Below are 17,705 nucleotides of genomic sequence, written 5' to 3' on the forward strand. Positions count from 1 at the left end.
GTTGCATCTATTTCTAACACTTCCCAAGAAGCACACCAAGCTCTGACTGGACAGACTAGCTTTGCTTGAACAGTTATTAATACCTAATCTTAGTGGAAATGTATTTTGTTAATTTTGTCTTTGTGAGAGTCCCTTTCCCTCTGCCCCAAGAGGAAAGTGAAAAAATTGTCATATCGGTGTGTCATTTATTTCATGATGCCCCACAAACCAGATCTTTCCAGGGCTAGAACTACATAGGATATATAGGCAGATGAGGGAAGTCATAAGTGCAAACATCATGCTCTAAGCTCACCAGAAGTCAGACAGACCAGACTCAAGAAAGCTAGTAAACCTTCTTAGGACTGAGGATCTGTGACCTTGTAATTGGCTTGTTAGGTGATGTGTCACACAAGCTGAGGGCAGTGTGTGGGTTGTGTCCTCAGGAACAAACTAAGAAGATCCACACAGTCTGGGGTTGGAACAGGCATTTGCCACGGTGCTGTTGAGGTCAGCAGTGCAGTGAGAACACATACCAGCCTTCCTGTTATGAGTTGTGCATTATAGATTATCAAATGCGATTTGCATGTTATCAGGAAAGCTGTTGTCAGGAAGACTATAACTTTGTAAACCGAATGTCATCTTATGCTTTTTGCTTCTAACATCATTTAATGTCAGTAGAAAGACTCCTCTTTGTCTTCTGTGATAGCTGAACTGTATCCTCTGGTCACTGCCCCTGGATAAATGTTTGGTGAACTGCACTCCATACTCTGATTTTTGTGTCTTCTCCTTGAGATCTAAGCAGCAGCCTGAGGAAGGAAGATACCAAATAAAGCCTTAGTATCTAAGTTTTGTCTGTTGCTGCACTGTAAAAAGAGGGGCAACAGGGTTCTTGGATGTCTGAAAAGAAAAGCAGCAACAGTGTAAAAGGCTGATGTAGTTGGCTAGGCTGTGGGAAGTGTAGGATCCTGGGCTGTATACACTATAGACTAGCCTTACCTCTGGGAAATGTTACAGTACAGTTATTTTTGTACTGTTTTTAAGAAACTGTTTTAAGGAATGAAAAATAAGAGAGAGATTGCTCTCATGGAACAGCCACCAGCAAGTCACTAAAGCAGGGTGGGAAAGAGAGGTGAGTGCCTTGTTGACAGCGTTCTGGCAAGCACATGGTGCTTTCTGGTGCTTTGTTTACTGGGAGATTGCTCTACAGCTAGGATGTTTCCCTTGCTGTTTGCCTGCAGCTGTGTAAGTGGAGTGAAACAAACTCACTTCCACTGCTCTGAGGAAATAGGCTAAGGCATGGCTGCTGAATTACTTTCTGTTTATCCAAAAAGAGCTTAATATTTTTTCAGTCCCCTGATCCTGTCTCTGGACCATGGCTGTTTGTGCTAGTTAGAAGTACAGCAGGGATTTATTATTTCCTGTGGTCTCATGTATAAAGGTGCTTAGAGGATAACGAGGGGAAAACGTGCCTCCTTCAAGTTTAGGTAAGAAGTTTTCCAGCCCCACCTACATGTATTCCCCATATGGAGTTGCCAAAGCAAGCTGAGAGAAACCACACACTGTGAGTTTAACGGCTTCATTGTTTCCCTCTGCTCAGTAGGGCCTTTGTTCTGCAAGGAGGAACTCTTCTGTATTTCTTCACTAGCTTCAGGACTGGGAGGACGACCAGCTTCAGGGTTAATAAAATAGCAATAATAGCTGAGATAAGCACAAAGCTAGTTTGCCGATTCTTTGTATTTGGTATGCTGGTGGGTGATTCAAGGTAATGTTGGAGAACTAGCACGTTACATTGTCAGCATGATGAGCAGAAATACTTTATGATTCTTCAGCCTCTTCTCCTGAGGGACGCCAGAGCAATGAACAATGAGTGACGAATCAACTCTCATAATTTAGTAAGTCATGACAGCTCTGATATGCCAGTTTTCCAGAAGATGAGGTATGTGTAAGTAGTATCTTACACTACAGACAAGTGCGCCAAAGCTCATATTGAGGAAATTGATTGTTCAGCTTGATTTAAGCAACCTGTTCAAGGCCAGTGACAGGCTGGAATTTGAACCTACATTTACTGCATACCAGCACATTGGTTTGACTCTTAGTTTCAATCATAGATCTCACCATCAAGATACGAGTTATCCAAGGATTTTTCTAGACTTTGTTGCAGTGCTTTTACAGAGATTGACTCTGCACTTCTTGAATTGCTATGAAACTTGCCAACCTTGGTGTAGAAGTTGAGGGACAAAGGTATTAACTTAGAAGGAGAAGAACCTGAGCGACGAGCTTTGGTTGTGATTTATGACATAATTATATGAAGTAAAATCTTTGTTTGCGTAAGTAGTGCGTCTGTTTGGGTGCAGCAGATCTTTGTTAATCTGCTGTTGGTTGATCCTTGCAAAGAGAGTGTATCCTTCCTACATCTCAGCAAGCAGTAAAGGGACTGCGTTTGTTATTTTTTTCAGTATTACTGTACAGTGTGTACTATGATAGCTTTCCAGTTACTTGCTGCTAGTAGTTCACGTTTTATTTTATTCTCAAGGAGAATGTGTAAGTATCAAAGGGACTAAGAGAAGAGAATATCTCCAACTCTTGTGGAGTTACAAGGGATATGACCATGAATCAGGTAAAATGAAGTATCATTTGAAAAGCAGTTCACCCAGTTTAGCATAGAAAATACTTTTGTTCATAGCTCAGTGAACCAGAGAAATCGGTGTAATTTTTCAGACAGATGTAGGAAGAACATCTGTCCTTTGTAGTGTTTGTTTCTGTGTATCCTGCAGAATAAAGTTTGTGCTCGTTGTGCAGATAAGGTCTGTGATCGCAGATGACATCATTCAGCAAGTTAGTAACTTTCGAAGTCCCTCTGGAATAACTGGTCTTCTGTGCCCATATGACAAAACATTGAAGACACAGGTAGATAACAAGTGTTGTTATTTAGATGCACAGGCATTATCGCATCTTTGAAGTTACCAGGCAAATGTGCTTTATCAGCTGTGGTGTAACGAAGTACTGTGGGGTGGGCTCTAAGCAACCCCTGCACTTCTGTGTTTTAAAACATAAACTGCTTTCCAAGGCAGAAGTTTAGCCCAGTAAGACTTCCATAATCTGGTTAATTTTCCATCTGCTTCAGCACCTGGTCATGAGAGTGCCCCACAAAAGGGACCTACATACATAGACATGCCCAAACATTAGTTAGCATGGTATTTGCAAATGCATTCCTCTGCGCGTGCATGCTTACAATAGATATCTGCAGAAAGCCCTTTTTTGCTCACTTTATTCCACAGCCAGAATTCCCTTCTCTTTCAACTGACATGGACAAGGTGAACAGGTGCCCTTCTCTTCTTCCTAAAGAGGTCAACAAATTCAGAGTCTCCTGGCCTCCTCAAATCAGTGTTCAAGGGCTAACCTGAATTCAGAGCTGAGGATGGAGCTCTGACTGTACACATTTCATTGAGGGAGAGGGAATTTGCCTGCTAGCCATGTCTAGGCAAGAATTAGACTTGGAAGCAAGCTTGATGTTTATCTGCTATACATGATTCTCTTCAAATCCCTCTGTTCAGAGAACTGGAGAAATCCCTGTGCACATCTGTAACAAGGATAGAGATATTACGGTACTGATAAAACACTGATTGTGTGCTTGTTTTTAAATGAACTCCCTTCCTCTGGGCGCACACATGCGAGTGGGGCTTCTCAGCTGTACATCTGCTTGCACTGATGCGGTCATTTTGGCCAGGCCTCTTCCCATGGCTGTTTGCCTGTGCACATTCCGTAGTGCCAAATGACATTCAGACCTCGGAATGGCCTTTCCTTTTGGTATGCTGACTGAAATAGGATCACTTGCTGACACTCTTTCTGTTTCCCTGGCTAAATTTAGGTCTTAAATCAGCCCTGTCTATTCATTAAAATAAATAAATAAATAGACATACAGATACCATTGGCTTAGCTCAGTGAAGACAGTTGATACCATCCTGAACATTGGGATGAAATGTGGGGAATAATGTTCCAGAAGCTCAGGTCTAGCTTTGTGCCCGGGTTGCAGGCCCATTTTCTGTTTTCCAAAAGTAGCTCTCATGTTAAGATCCTCTTCGTGTTGCATCCGTCAGCCCATAGCAGTCAAGATTTACAAAGGTGTATCTGTGAATGGTATCTTTACTGCTTGCCTTTGCCTAGTCTGCCAGCATGATTTTCAGTGATGTAACCATTCCCTCACTTTTCTTTAGTGATCTGCTCAGCCGCATTGCTTTTTAGCAACATGTGGTTTTCTCACCTTCTCTTTCTGCTCTTCCTCCTTCAGATTGTATTATTTTAAAAGTTTTTTATTCTCCGTTTTTCACCTATTTCATCTCAGACAGTGCACTAAGTTCAATGTTGTAAGTAATACGTACCGTAATAGCTGCCAGAATCGTTTGCTTCATGGCCTGGTTCTCGTTTTACCTGAACAAATCTCTCAAATCTCCTGCCTTGGCCTGCTCTTTGTACTCATGCTCAGCTAGGGTTGTACCTGCACTGTTCATGTAATGTATTCTGTGCATTCTGACCTGGGTTTTCCCCTTCAGCCCCATGGGCCAAGCCCAGCTGGTTGGCAGGCTTGGTCTTTGCCAGCAGCCGGGGTTACTCTGCTTGGTCTCCATGGAAAAGAAGTGTGAGCAGCACCCCACCACAGCTGGGCTGCACACTACCTGCTCTCCTTTGCTCTTTTCTCTATTTCAATCCAAGTATAACTCCAGTATATCAGTATCCGTTTCATCTTTCCTTTCCCCAGTCTGTCTCTTTAACTGGCCTGCGATGCTGTGTGATTTGCGGTGGCAACTGATGAGCAATGTTTTATTCCCATATGTGTGTTATTCCCAGCCCTCCCCCGTGACTGTTCTCGCCAAGCCCAATTTCATGAGAAAATTCCTTTGCTGCTTCTCTCTTGTATTTTCTTGTCTGAATCTATATTTCATAAGCCCTCGTTCCTATTATCTATGAATTTAATTTTTGTTACTGCATCTGATGCCTGGATGCGTTTGTGCTGTTACAACCCCCTATGGCAGAAGAACATTTGAAAAAAAATTAACCGCTAGATCGTGCAGATGTACTGGAGAAAACAGGGAAGGTCCTTCTTTTCAGCGATTTTTTCTCTACATGTTTGAGGGACTTTTAAAGACGGGACTTAAGAGTTAGTTCTGAAGCACAGAGGCAAGTTTTGCTTGGCACAACCACTTTTGTGTTTGTTTAAATCACGGTTGTACTTGTTGCCTTTGGCAGATGCTGTCATGTCAGTTACTTCCTTTGCAGCTCGCTTACCAAGGTGTGATTGTAAGGGTCTGATTCTGGACTCCTTTAGGCCTCCAGTCCTCCATGTGCACTCCTTTTAGAGAGCCTTTAGTCAGCCTCTCAGGCAGATGGGCAAAACAGGGCAATTTCTATGTGCAGGCAGCTTGTGTGAATGTGGTGCTTATGGATAGAATTACTCGCGGTTTAGCTACATCATAAATTTTACAAAGAACAGCTTTTTCTCATATTTATTAATTTGATATTAGGTGAATAATATTTTTCTTTAGACCAACGTCAGCATTTTGTTAACTTCAGCTAAACATGCCTACTTATTTGGTCATTTTATTATAAATTGCTGGTTTTAATGGAGTTGCATCAGATTTGAACTTGATTTGTGTATCCAGTTATTGTCTGAGTGATATTTAACAGCTGCAAATTGATTCTGTGAGTCTGAGCTATGAAGACCTAATTGGATGCTGATTGCAATGATACGTTCTCTGTTTCTTTAGAGCAGAGGTCATATTTTGGTGAGCCATGTGATTCATTCAAAATTGTCCTCTTACATTCCCATTCCCCTCCTGCTTTAACACGGTTCACAAAAATTGGCATGGCTGTCAAAACTATATCAAGCCTAGTAAAGAGACAGCTTTTTCCAAGGTCGTCTAAACCTGTAGCTGTTGAAAAGAGAATTACCTTGACTTAATTCCCCCTCTCTATTTAACTTTGTTCTAAATAACAGAACAGATAGAATAACACACTCTATGTAACGTAAATTTTGAACTGTAACATTGTTCTCTTGGAATAACTGGTTAAGATTCGCCGTTTTAGAATTTGGCTCTCGTTAACCAGATAGTTAGATCAGTATCGGTATTCCTTATAAGAGCAAAGAAACTTACGTGGAGCATGCATCTTGTGATTAGCCGTTTCTGCGGGCGTTTCATGAACTGCTGGTGGAAGGGCTAAACTAAAGAGTTTGTGCCTCAACAGGAGGCCAGGGAGCGTGCTGGGACTGTTCTGTGAAGCTCTGGATTGTGACAAACGTCAGTGTTACCAGTAACAAATATTTGAAAACTTTTTTTCAGGATTAGTCGGTACTGGTGGATAGGTTGTAGGAGAGTTTTCAAGTATTTATGAGTATGATCCTGTCTTTAACAAGCCAAATTTCTGTGGACTCGACGGTCAGACAGCAGTCAGTGTTGACTGAATGGTCTTCTGTTCTCTAGGCCATGAGGCTGGGTGTTTCTATCTGACAGCTTCTCCGTGGCTTTTCTGCCTTATGGAGTGGTAGTTACTTGGAGGATTGGTGGCTGTAGCTGCCAGGTTCATCTTCAGTAAAGGGAGAAACTGGGGCTGTTGTTGCTGGGGCAGGGATTGGCAGAGCACCGTGACCAGGGGGATGCAGCTCTGATGCTGAGGATCGGGGATTCACACCACCCCAGCCTTTTGCCTGGAGTGGGATGATATGCCAGCAGGTATTAAATGGGAATGAAGAACCAAAAAACCTTCTTCCCTGTTCCCATCTCCCTTCTTTTCTTTCCTAAATGCATTTGCACCCTACAATCTCTTGCACATGTGTTACATGAACAAAGGAGGAAAATGACACATTGCTTTGTGCTCCTTTCGATTTCCCAAACTCTCGGCAAGTTTACCCCAACCTTCTCTGTTTTCACCTGAGGCTTTCAATCCTCTTGCTTTAAAGAGTTTGCTAAACATTTGAGATATATCCAGAATTCCTGGCACCCTACCTATGATGCAGCAACATCAACTGTCAAGGCAGAGGGAAAATGCCTGACCTCCTCCTACGTGTCTCCATTAGGCAGGAGAGGAAGCACAGAGGTGCTACCCGGTGTTCTGGGCGCTGAAGGTGATTTGCCTGGGCCTTTCATGCTCACTAGTCTTCCAAAGCAATTTTTGGTCTCAGTCAGCAGATGCAGTTTAATAAAAAAAAAAAGCAATGCAAATTTGTGGGTAGTTTAAGAAACCCACAGGTATAGATTTTTGTAAGTAGTTTCTCACACCCTTTCTGTAACAGTCTGCAATACGCAAAATTTCTTTGGTGCCTTCCTTTGAATCTTTTTTCCAAAGATCTGCAGCAAATATATAGCATACTGTTTTTTTATATATATATGATGGCTGAAGGGGGTGTCTAATAACTTGCATTAATTTTGAGAAAAAGCAAGGTCTGAGATCTTTGCCTTCAGTCTAGCACAATGTAATCTGTGATCGTGAATTATTTGTATCACCTAGATTTGGCAGCAAAGTAGCATAGCAGCTGAGAGATTTAGCAAATAAAATATTCATGTTTTGTGTAAGCTGGTAGCCTTACGCTAGGAAGAGAAAAATTTCTGGCTTTTGTGTTAATGTGAATTTCTGCCAAATATTCATTCTTTCTGCTGTACATTGCACTTTTGTAATGGGCTTAGAGGGTGATCCGATGGAGGCTGAGTTTTGCTGCTGTACACTTCATTGGGATGGGAGTATCTTCATGTAACCCAGCATATTTATTTAATCTGTTTTGCAGTCTGGAGGCTGCCAGCATCGGGTTCATCATCATCATAGACAGGCGACGGGACAAATGGAGTGCAGTCAAGGCATCACTGACACGGATAGCAGTAAGTACATGCCTTTGTTATCTACCTTCTAGAAATCAAAATTATCTGCTGAATCTTCAACACAGGATACAGTCTCATGTACTCATTTTTAGTTTCTATTTTTTGGCTATGGATGCAGATTCTCTCCTGTCCCGAAGCTCATGAGGTTTAAATAGGTGAGAAAGGAACTGCAGTAACAGAAAACGCAGCCTTGTTTACTGCTGAATTTAGGACAAATTCCTCACGTGCTGGTTGACTGCAGTATGAATTCTAGTCATATGAAGTTGTTTCCAGAAGAATCTAACAGAGGATACCTTCTGTGCATTGAGGGGTGACTACGTGGCCTGTCTGTGAAAGAAACAGATCCCAGTGGATTTGTTTGTGTGGTAGCAAGTGATCTCTGTCAGAAACTATTAATAGCTCATTGTATCTCATTTGTGAAAGTGAGAGTTAAGACACTTTTTCAGTACTAATAAAAACAGCTGTTTTTATACATCTTTTACTTAGAACATGCGGTGTATGAGGAGCAAGTGCTTAGACACAGAGGTTTAGGATGAAGGGATGACCAAGGTTACTTTAAATTACTTCAAGAGTTTTAGACAATTGTTTTTCATTCTTAGTTCTCTTTAGCTACTGTCTTCTCGTTCTTGTTCTTTTAATGCTGATGAGCACAGAGGAGAGGAGTGTGTGAGAGGTGTAGGCTAGGTGTTGCAGACAGGACTGTGACTGCTGAATGTGTTGAGTGCCTGCATGTAGGAAAAACAATCGAGGTTAAAAAGATTAAAATCTTTCCAGAGTGAGAAGGTAGGTCAGTCTGGGAAATTCATTTGTGCCACCTGCTTCTTTCACCAAGTCCAACATGGGTAGCCAGTTTTTGTAGTTAAAAAAAAAAAAAAAAAAAAAAGGTGGGGGGGTGTGGGGAGACCTAAGGTGTGTTAGTGCAAAGGAGGCTTGCTGTGCTTCAGACCTGAGAGGAGGAAGGGTAAAGGTAGTAGTGCAGAAACTTCGGAGGTCTATGCTAAATCCCTTCCAGAAAGCAATATATGCCTGGGCAGTAAAATCCACGGGCTGATATTTCCATTGGCTTTGGATACTGACATTGGAGTTGTGCTGAATGAACAGCTGATATCATTAGCAGCTGGACTGGCCAAGTTTCAATGTCCTCCCTGGTTTACCCCCTTTAGGAAACACTTGGCTGAAAATTGCCTTGGCCTCCCTGCAAGGCAGAGTTTTGCCTTCTAATAATTTTATGGTTTTTGCAGGGAGCATTTCCAGGAAACCTGCAGCTGGTGTTTGTCCTGCGACCCTCCCGCTTTATCCAAAGGACAATCGCTGACATTGGCATTAAACTCTATCGCGATGACTTTAAAATGAAGGTACCGGTAAGCATGCATTTTTTTTGTCCATGTGTTCTTATCTCCATGCCTGCAGTTCTTAGGCGTCAGCAATTTCTCATGACCCAGTAATTAAAATTCGATTACAAGTGGCAATTGGGGCTGTGATCTGGGTCTGTGTGGTATATACAAGATCAACAAAACCTAAACTGAAAACAGAATGAGATCAAACAAGCTTTGAGAGGCACGTAGGCACATTTACAACTAACTCCATTATCCGGATCAGATAAGTTATTTTTTATTTCATTCCAGTGATAGAAATATGCAGGGAAAGAGCAGAACCTATTTGTATGTGTAGCAATGGTTTGTTTAAATTGTGTTTGTGGGATTTTCTACTATCAGTTGCAGGAATGCCAAAGAGTTAATTACTGGTGAATGCCTCACAGGACTTTAATGGACATGTTCCTATGTGAAGGATCAGTCCAGCTACAAAATGTGACTCGGGTTAAGTAGTGACATCTTAACTTGGTGGAGCTGTTCCCCCGATGTAGGCAGAGGTAGATCTCACTCCAGTGACAAAAGTAAGTGGTTAGCACTACAGGGGAGTGAAAGGCTAGGGCCACTTCTGCACTAGGGACTGCTGACAATCTCATAGTGCCCTGTTAAGAGCCTACATGGTATTGCTTATTTTTAATGCTTTTTATGATCTCCACCCCCTTCAAGATTCAAAGCATGCTTTTTACGGCTTTTTCTATGTACTTGGCATACGCTCAGGTTGATGAGAATGTGATTTGAAGAAGGTTACCAATCCTGAAAGAGTTTTACATTATACTATGTGAGCTCTTTTTGGAGTTGTTCCCAGCTGCATGTTTGTCTGTGGTCTCAAAATGTTTTATAAGTAAACATGAATGATGATTATTGCTGGTATTTCATCCCAGAACTGACTCACACTGCGTTCCACAATGACTTTACTGGAGTGATTTCATATGATTGTTTTGGATTTTGCTTGTGGTTTTAAATTGTTTTGCAAAAGGCCCATGATTCCGCTCCAACAATTTCTACCTTTGTCAGTACCTAGGTTTGAAGTTCAGGCACTTCCTGCTTCTGCTCTAGTAGGACACAGCAGACCATTTATTACAGTGCATACAGAAAAGGAGCCATGAACATTCATTTTGTTACTGTGGGTTAATTTTTCACGCCGACTGTAGTTTGGCAAGGGTGGCTTTTTGGTAATTAAAATGCAAAATTGATGATAAAATATGTTTGATTACAAAACAAAATTTTTAAATTTTATATCACTTTAAAAAATGGATGTTCCTGTACTTAGTAAGCCAGAATGTGTTACCATAGCAACTGTTGTACCAGAAACTGCAGCCCACAAAAGGAGAACTTCATCAAGAAATAGCATTTTCTAGCAATTCAGCATCTTCTCTACTTTTAGCAGTTTATTGAATGACAGAGTGGCATTTCAAATCCAATTTGAAACTATCACAGTTGGAAGAGGAGTTAATTGTAGGCAGGGATCAGGCACTGCATTAAGTATTAAATATTAGCATACCTTTCCTACAGGCAGAAAAATCGAGGTGAGTTTAATTTAGGGTCTTTTTGGACATTCAAATTTTGAGCCATCTTTGGTATGTCCACATAGATCTTAGAGAGCAGAAAAACTATGAGCATGATGTGCTTTATGTTAGTTCTGCCTGCCTCCTGCCCATGTACCTGCAGATAGTCTTATATATAGGCTGCCTGCATCTGTCTGATGCTATAATAAATTGCTTAGTGCTGTGCTAGGGGTCTCCTAAGTTCCCTAGGGTGTGCCATGATCTCTGTAGGGGCCTTTTAGCTGAGTTTGCAGCCCATCCTAAAAATAAATAAATAAATCTGGGCATATATAGCTCAATTTCAGAGCAGATGAAGTTACTGGGAGTGGTGGTATTTATTTGGCGCCCTTGAAAAGGCCTGAACAGGAGCATTAAAAAGTAGCTTCAGGAATATGATGTGCATTTGTTAAGGAGTTTCTCTGAGCTATCAGACTGCAAAGATGTTCAATGAAGTAGATATGCTGGGTTAAATCACCATCGGATTGAGCAGCTGTTTGGGGAGCAGCTCTGCTGAAAAGGACCTGGGGACTTAGACAGCAAGTTGTACATGAGCCAGTAGTGCGTGATGGCAGCAACACAAGGTATCAGCATCCTTTATTAACAGTATCAGCAGGAGCATAGCCAGCAGATTGAGACAAATGATTGTCCCCCCCTTTAGTTGGCTCTCATTAGATTGCATCTATGTCTAGTTTCGGTAACAAGAAAGTTGTTAATCTGGAGTGAGCTCAGTGAAGGACCATCAAGAAGGCCAGGGCCTGGAGCATCCACTCTATAGGAAGATGATAAAAGAGCTGGGCTTGTCTAGCTTGGAAAAGGAAAGGCTTGCTGAGGGTTAATATAGTGGGACAGCAGCTTTCCAATCCCTCTAAGCAGGTTTCTGAGAGCATCCAGGTGGTGTATGACAGGAGGACAAGAGAGAGCTGACAAAGTGAACAAAGGCAGTACTAACTTGATATAAGGAACATCATTTTCACCATGGGGATAATCAGGCAGTTGAACAGACTGCCCAAAGAGGCTGCACAGTCCCAGTCTTTGGAGGTTTTTAAGACCCAGCTGGATAAAGCCCTGAACAACCTGGTTTGATCTCACATCTGACCTAGCTTGGAGAAAGAAGCTGTTTTAGAGACAACCTGAATTATTCTAGGACAATTCTGTAAAAAAAGATCAACCAAAAGCCTGTCCAGGCTTGTTTCAAGGCTTTTCTTAGAGCCCTTATTCAACCTGAAATATATGCCTTCCACACAGCTGGGCTCATCTCCCGGTTTACAGTGCTTGCAAGCATGCTTAACATGCTCCATCGGAATTAATGCGTGCTAACAGGCATAGCCAGTTGTCTTTTCTTCAAACTGCAGAACAAAATAATACATTTAACATATTAAAGTCAAAGGATAAAAATTTCTAGTTATTCGTGCTCAACATCTTGTTTTTCTGTTGCCGAAGTCATGGTGTATTTTCTAGCTGTTAGAACAACGAGACCTAATTAAGTACATTATTTGTGTAACCACTTGTGGTGCAAGATTTACAGTGGTAGCCAAAGGGTAATACTGCTTACCAGAAGATGCTTTTGCTTTCATTAAGCAGGTTGAGTGGTAGGGAGATTGTTTAGAATAAGAAAATGGATCCTAAGACCAATGATTCAAAGGGCTCGTTATTTCTCTCAGTCCGCTGTGTTTGCATTTGTTTCAGATCATCATGTTAAATTCTGTCTCTGATCTGCACGGCTATATTGACAAAAGTCAGCTGACCCGGGAGCTGGGAGGAACCCTGGAGTATGGCCACAGTCAGTGGATACATCACCGAACTGTGAGTGTTGGTGTTGTTCTTACACGCCTACCCCCACAAGTGTTCAGATGACAAATGTAGAGCAACCATTAGGTAGTAACTCTTCAGCTGCACTTCAGCCTACACATTTTACTAGGGATTCATGGAAAGAGGGGATCCATGACTCAAACAGAGAAGGGTAAGTACCCCAAAAGCTTGTAGCAGAAGTAGTAATTGACCTGGACTAGGGCCTACAGTGTCATAACATTATTATTCAGCAAGGCCCTTGGGCACTTTCTTATCTTTTGAATAACTGATGGATTCAGAGGCCTGCAGCTCATGGTCAAAATTGAACATATGCTGTAACAGTGTTCTGAATGAAAGGTCAGGATTCTCACTTTAATGAGCAATTATATCCATGTTTTTAAGAGAAGAAAATACTCAAGACATTGGATTTTGTTTCCCTTTGTTTTCATTTCTGTGCTATGTAAACATTTGTTCCAGATGGCTCTCATTTTGAGTAACTTGAGAATAATTAATAATTGTAGGAAAGCAGAAAGACTATTTAGTGTGTTGCCTTTAGGAAACTTGTTACAGGTTTGATTATTTGTTCCATTTTGGGTTGGTTAATATATCTCAGTGGCTACTTCAAAACAATGTAAACATTTCATTATGATTCCCAGAAAAGGTGGTGGTTTACAAAAAACAGACCCCAACCTTTGGCAGATAATCAGCCAAAATGTTGTCCCATCCTATCTACATGGAAAGGTGCAGAGCTCAGTCTTCATCCTGGAAAATGAATTAATTTCCCTGAGGGTGTGTGCAATGCTTGCATGAGTCTTTGTGGGTCTGCTTGCAAGACTGGTATGTTAGAGCTCGCATCTAAGTAGCCCCAGTGTTTTGCTGTGTTCTGAGCAGCCTGGGATTTGAGTTTTTTGTTGTTGACCCATAGCTAGGTCTAACATTCAGAAAAAGCTTTTCTGAGGTAGCTTGCAAGTCAAAGTTGATCATTGTTAGCTTTTTTTTTTTTTTTAAATTGGACTTCAGTATTTTCTGTGTACTAAACCACTGCTCTTGTAAAGTCAGATCACTTTTGTCACTTTCCTGCTATCATTTTCTGTGCTTTGCTGTTCTTATAAGATTAAATTCTACTTTTCTTGAAAACTACCAAATGTTTCAGGCTTCTAAATATGCAAACATGGATTCTGAGTTTCCTCTAACACTGGCTTGCTAGGTTTGCTGAAAACAGTGAGGATAAGATTGAGATAGAATGTGAACATGCCTACAGGTTAAAAGTATCAAAAATATGAAACCGTCCTTGTAGGAGGCATGACTGAAGGAATCATCCATGTGAGTTTTCAAACCACTAAAGGCTTGAAAAAAATGAGGAAGGGGGTAAGATGAGGCACAGGCAGGAAAGTCTGTAATTATGAGGGACAGAATATTACCTAAGAGGATATTGTGAGCAGGAACGTATGGTTTGGTAAAACAGGCAAATAAAAGTGAGCCAAGATTTGAGGTGAGTGTGCCTGTGTAACCCTAAGATCTTTTGGTTACATTTATTTCAACAGCTTTTACCAAGCACAGAGACTTGAAGACAAAACCACAGTCACACTTTAGGAATATGAAGCAATTTGTTGCTCAGACACATGGGAATGAGTGGGGACAACCATGCTACTAATTGAGGTACTGGTGGGCTCATGGTGCCTGGTGTAGTCAGCCAGGTAATCTCTGCTGGATAAGAGGTTTGTCATCAGGGAAGTGTTGGCCTGCGTGGCACCTTGAAAAAGCCTGACCTTCAGTCTTGCTGATGCAGTGTCTTCATCCCGTTTACTGTTTCTCGTAGTACCCTCATATCTTGTCCTGCCAGGGTTTTGTTTTGTTTCGTTTTCTGAAACAGGTTTAAGCTGTTGCTAAAAAGTATTGATTTAGCAATCTTACAACATTGTTCTTTGTTTCTGCTTTCTTGAATGGCTGGGAGCCTGTGAGCTTTCTTGCTCACAGAGTACATTTTAGGTTCTTAGTAAACAGCTCTTTGTCGTGGATGGCTTTATCTGTGCTGCAGTCAGAAGTGTGGCATTTTAGCCAACTGTAATCCAGTAATTTCATTGCTGAGAACAGCAGGCTACAGCTGATAAGCACTGAGCCAGAGCGTATGTCAGAGTGTACTGCTTCTGCTGAACATGGGCATGAATTTATGGGGGCGAAAAAAGGAGGAAGGCTATGAACTCTGCTAGCATTGCCTCATCTGGAGCATGCTTTAAGATCACATGATGTGGAATGTAACTTCTGCGCCTTTTGGACACCAATCTGCCTCCAGTTTGTTTTCCACAGAGAACACCATGTAATTTTAACTGTCATGATTGCAAACGAGGATTTCCCATCATTGCTGGAGAAGGGAATGCAGCTTGCAAAAACTATGTAATTGTTTGACTGGGTGTAAGAGCATCCCCAGTGCTATTGAGTAACTCAAAATATTGTGTGGTTTAGGTCAAAAAGTGTAAAGAATAGATTTGTGCAGAACAATACAATCTTTGATTATCCCTAAAGAAATTGGAGCATGATCATGAAAAAACTTGTCGTTACTTGCTACAAGATACAAAGGTTTTAATTAAATCTCATATGTCCAAACAATATATTCTAGTCTGAAAAGGCAGCATTCCTATTAAGCCTTTCTCACTTTCACTTCACTTTCTTCAATAAAACCACAAAATTTGGATGAGTTTTGTGTTAGTGCACCCAAGAAGCAGCAATGCTCCGATGAATTTACGCATTTTAAATATATTTGTAGTAAGTTGTTCTTGTATTTGTGGGAGGGATGGGAGGGAGTGACTGGAATACATCAGGAACAGATAGGCAGGATGGAGGCGCACAGTTTGGGAAGTCAAGGGGGAGACAGATTGCTGCTAAGTGAACAATGGCTGTATAAAAATAAAAGTAAAAAGGCTTTGGCTTATGTCCTTTTGGTGTCTCCTCAACTTAAATACAGCCTTAATTAAAATCTTTAAACACCACAGAAATTCCCAGCAAGCATGGGCAGAGGATCTGAAGTTCCAGTCTGGGCTTTGAAGCTGATGTCCTCTGTGGTTTCATTATGTCATTTAAGCTCTGGAAGTTCTCCATCTGGTTCATGGTTATGGTAATACTTTGTAGGCCTTTGAAAAGATCCTTTGTGACACAGGATTTACTCTGTAACTTGTAACAGATCTGCTCAAAACCAGCAGCAGGGCCAGCTTTACAGGCATTGCAACACAGTGTCTGACGAACTAAACACAGCTAACGTGCAGTAAATAAGCAGTCTGTGACTTTATGCTCCTGCTTTTCCAGGCTATTGAAAACTTTGCAATGACAGTGAAAACAACAGCACAGATGCTGCAGACCTTTGGAACGGACTTAGCAGAGACTGAACTTCCCAACGATGTGCAGTGCACAGAGGAGCTCCTGTCTGCACACACTGACCATCACAGCAAGCTGAAGGTGAATGTTCTCTCGTGACAGCTCCGTTTGTGTAATATGTGGGTTTTGATTTAACAATTCTTTCTGCCATCATCTGGGACTCCATCATCTAAACTACCGAAGAGGAGAAAAACCTGGATTCAGGAGATAGATTTGATGCAGCTAAGAAAAAGGACTACATAGCTTCAGGAATGATAGAACAGGGTATTGTTCTAGCCTGCTCTATTGCAGTTGACATGAACTATGTTATCTCCAAAGATTTGGTGGTGTTCCTTTGTGCAGTCTCCTTCAGTGCTGGTAACAGGGGAGGACCAGGAATCCCTGCCTTATGAGAAAGTAGTAAAGATTTTGTTTCACAGGCATCCCCTTATGACTTAAAAATGGATTTCAGAACAGATCTATGCAAGATGTGTGTGGTGAAGTGGAGACTCCTCAGCTGATGTTAATTTTTGAGCATTATTGTCCTTTTCATTGCTCATCTTTCACGCTAGGAAGATACCTTGTTCTGTAGTTGACTCCTTGATAGCTGGCATACCATGACTCAGCATGTCACTGTGTTGTTTAAGGAAATCCCGTTAAGAAGCACAATGTCTCAGCAGTGTCTCAGTTGACTAAACAATTGGCAGCACACATTTGATTTGTGTTAGAGTATTTTATTCTGAAAGTTACCCGGTCAAAAATGCAATCTGTTCAGAAGTTATGCAATGTCCCTTTTCTCAGAAATATATCTACTGTTCATAGTGAGTAGATTTAGTCTCTGCATTCCTAGAAAGATATGTCATCATTGTGAAGCACTTATATTTTGTTCCAAGTATTTAATACCTACAAAAGTAACCTCCCTTAGCATTACTATGTTGTCTGCCTAAAAGATGGGACTGTTGTTAGCATAAATATATACTTTTTTTTTTCCCCTGCAGGATGAGCTGAAACTAGCTGTGAAGCAGGGGGCCACCCTACTGACATGTATTAGGGAGCCAGTCACCCGAAGTGCCAACAGCAAACTCAGTCCGGATGAACTAGAAAATGTGGCAACTGTGGAAAGGTTAGTGAAGCTTGATTACCTTGGGCAAGTTGCTAATTTATTCCTAAGAAATGCAAATGTAAGGTATGTGTCCTCATTTAAATGGAGTAAATATACAAGCTATAAATTCCAACTGATTCGGTCACTCAGGGTTTATTGGATACATAACTCAGAGAAGGAAATGTCTTTGAGGAAGTTACTTGATTAAACTGGCAATGCAAGTTCAAACAAGTCCTGAATTTCAGGGTAATTCTTGGTTGGACCACTACCTACCTGGTGGAGGATTTAATGTGGAATTTATTTTCCCCATTGCATCCTCCAAATTTCTGTGCCTACTTAGAAAGTGGCATCTGAATCCATGTGAGATGAAAGAGTATATGCTTGTGTATTTCTGTGGAAACACTGGGGGAGGGAGGAACAGATAAAGATGATAGTCTGAAACATGCACCTTCACAGATGTATAAAAAGAGAGAAATCTCTGTTCCTTCCTACAATGCTAGTTATTACCATAATGCTTTTATTCACCATGTAGAAGTTTCTGCTGTTCCATATGAGGCAGTAGAAAGAGAAATGTTATGCTAGTGTTTCAGCATATCTGCATTCAGCAGGAACAAAGCTGCCAAAAGTAAAGTTGATATTTTTCACTGAATACTTTAAAATCCTTTAATCAGTCATTCTGAAGGAATTTGCAAATTCAACTTGAATTCAA

General features: G+C 41.2%; 2 protein-coding genes across 2 annotated transcripts in view; one reads left to right on the top strand and one right to left on the bottom strand.

The window, feature by feature from the left end:
* Positions 1–17,705, top strand: part of MCF2L2 (MCF.2 cell line derived transforming sequence-like 2) — a 139,657-nt gene that overhangs the window by 24,698 nt on the left and 97,254 nt on the right. The window contains exons 4-8 of the mRNA XM_050712472.1: positions 7,754–7,844; positions 9,086–9,205; positions 12,445–12,561; positions 15,847–15,996; positions 16,893–17,017. Of these exons, the coding sequence (XP_050568429.1) occupies positions 7,754–7,844; positions 9,086–9,205; positions 12,445–12,561; positions 15,847–15,996; positions 16,893–17,017 (603 nt within the window). The remainder of the gene's footprint in view (positions 1–7,753; positions 7,845–9,085; positions 9,206–12,444; positions 12,562–15,846; positions 15,997–16,892; positions 17,018–17,705) is intronic.
* B3GNT5 (UDP-GlcNAc:betaGal beta-1,3-N-acetylglucosaminyltransferase 5) overlaps positions 1–17,705 on the bottom strand; it is a 77,551-nt gene that overhangs the window by 23,404 nt on the left and 36,442 nt on the right. The window lies entirely within an intron of this gene.

Source organism: Cygnus atratus, chromosome 9 (assembly GCF_013377495.2).
Source record: "Cygnus atratus isolate AKBS03 ecotype Queensland, Australia chromosome 9, CAtr_DNAZoo_HiC_assembly, whole genome shotgun sequence".
In the NCBI taxonomy this organism is placed as follows: domain Eukaryota; kingdom Metazoa; phylum Chordata; class Aves; order Anseriformes; family Anatidae; genus Cygnus; species Cygnus atratus.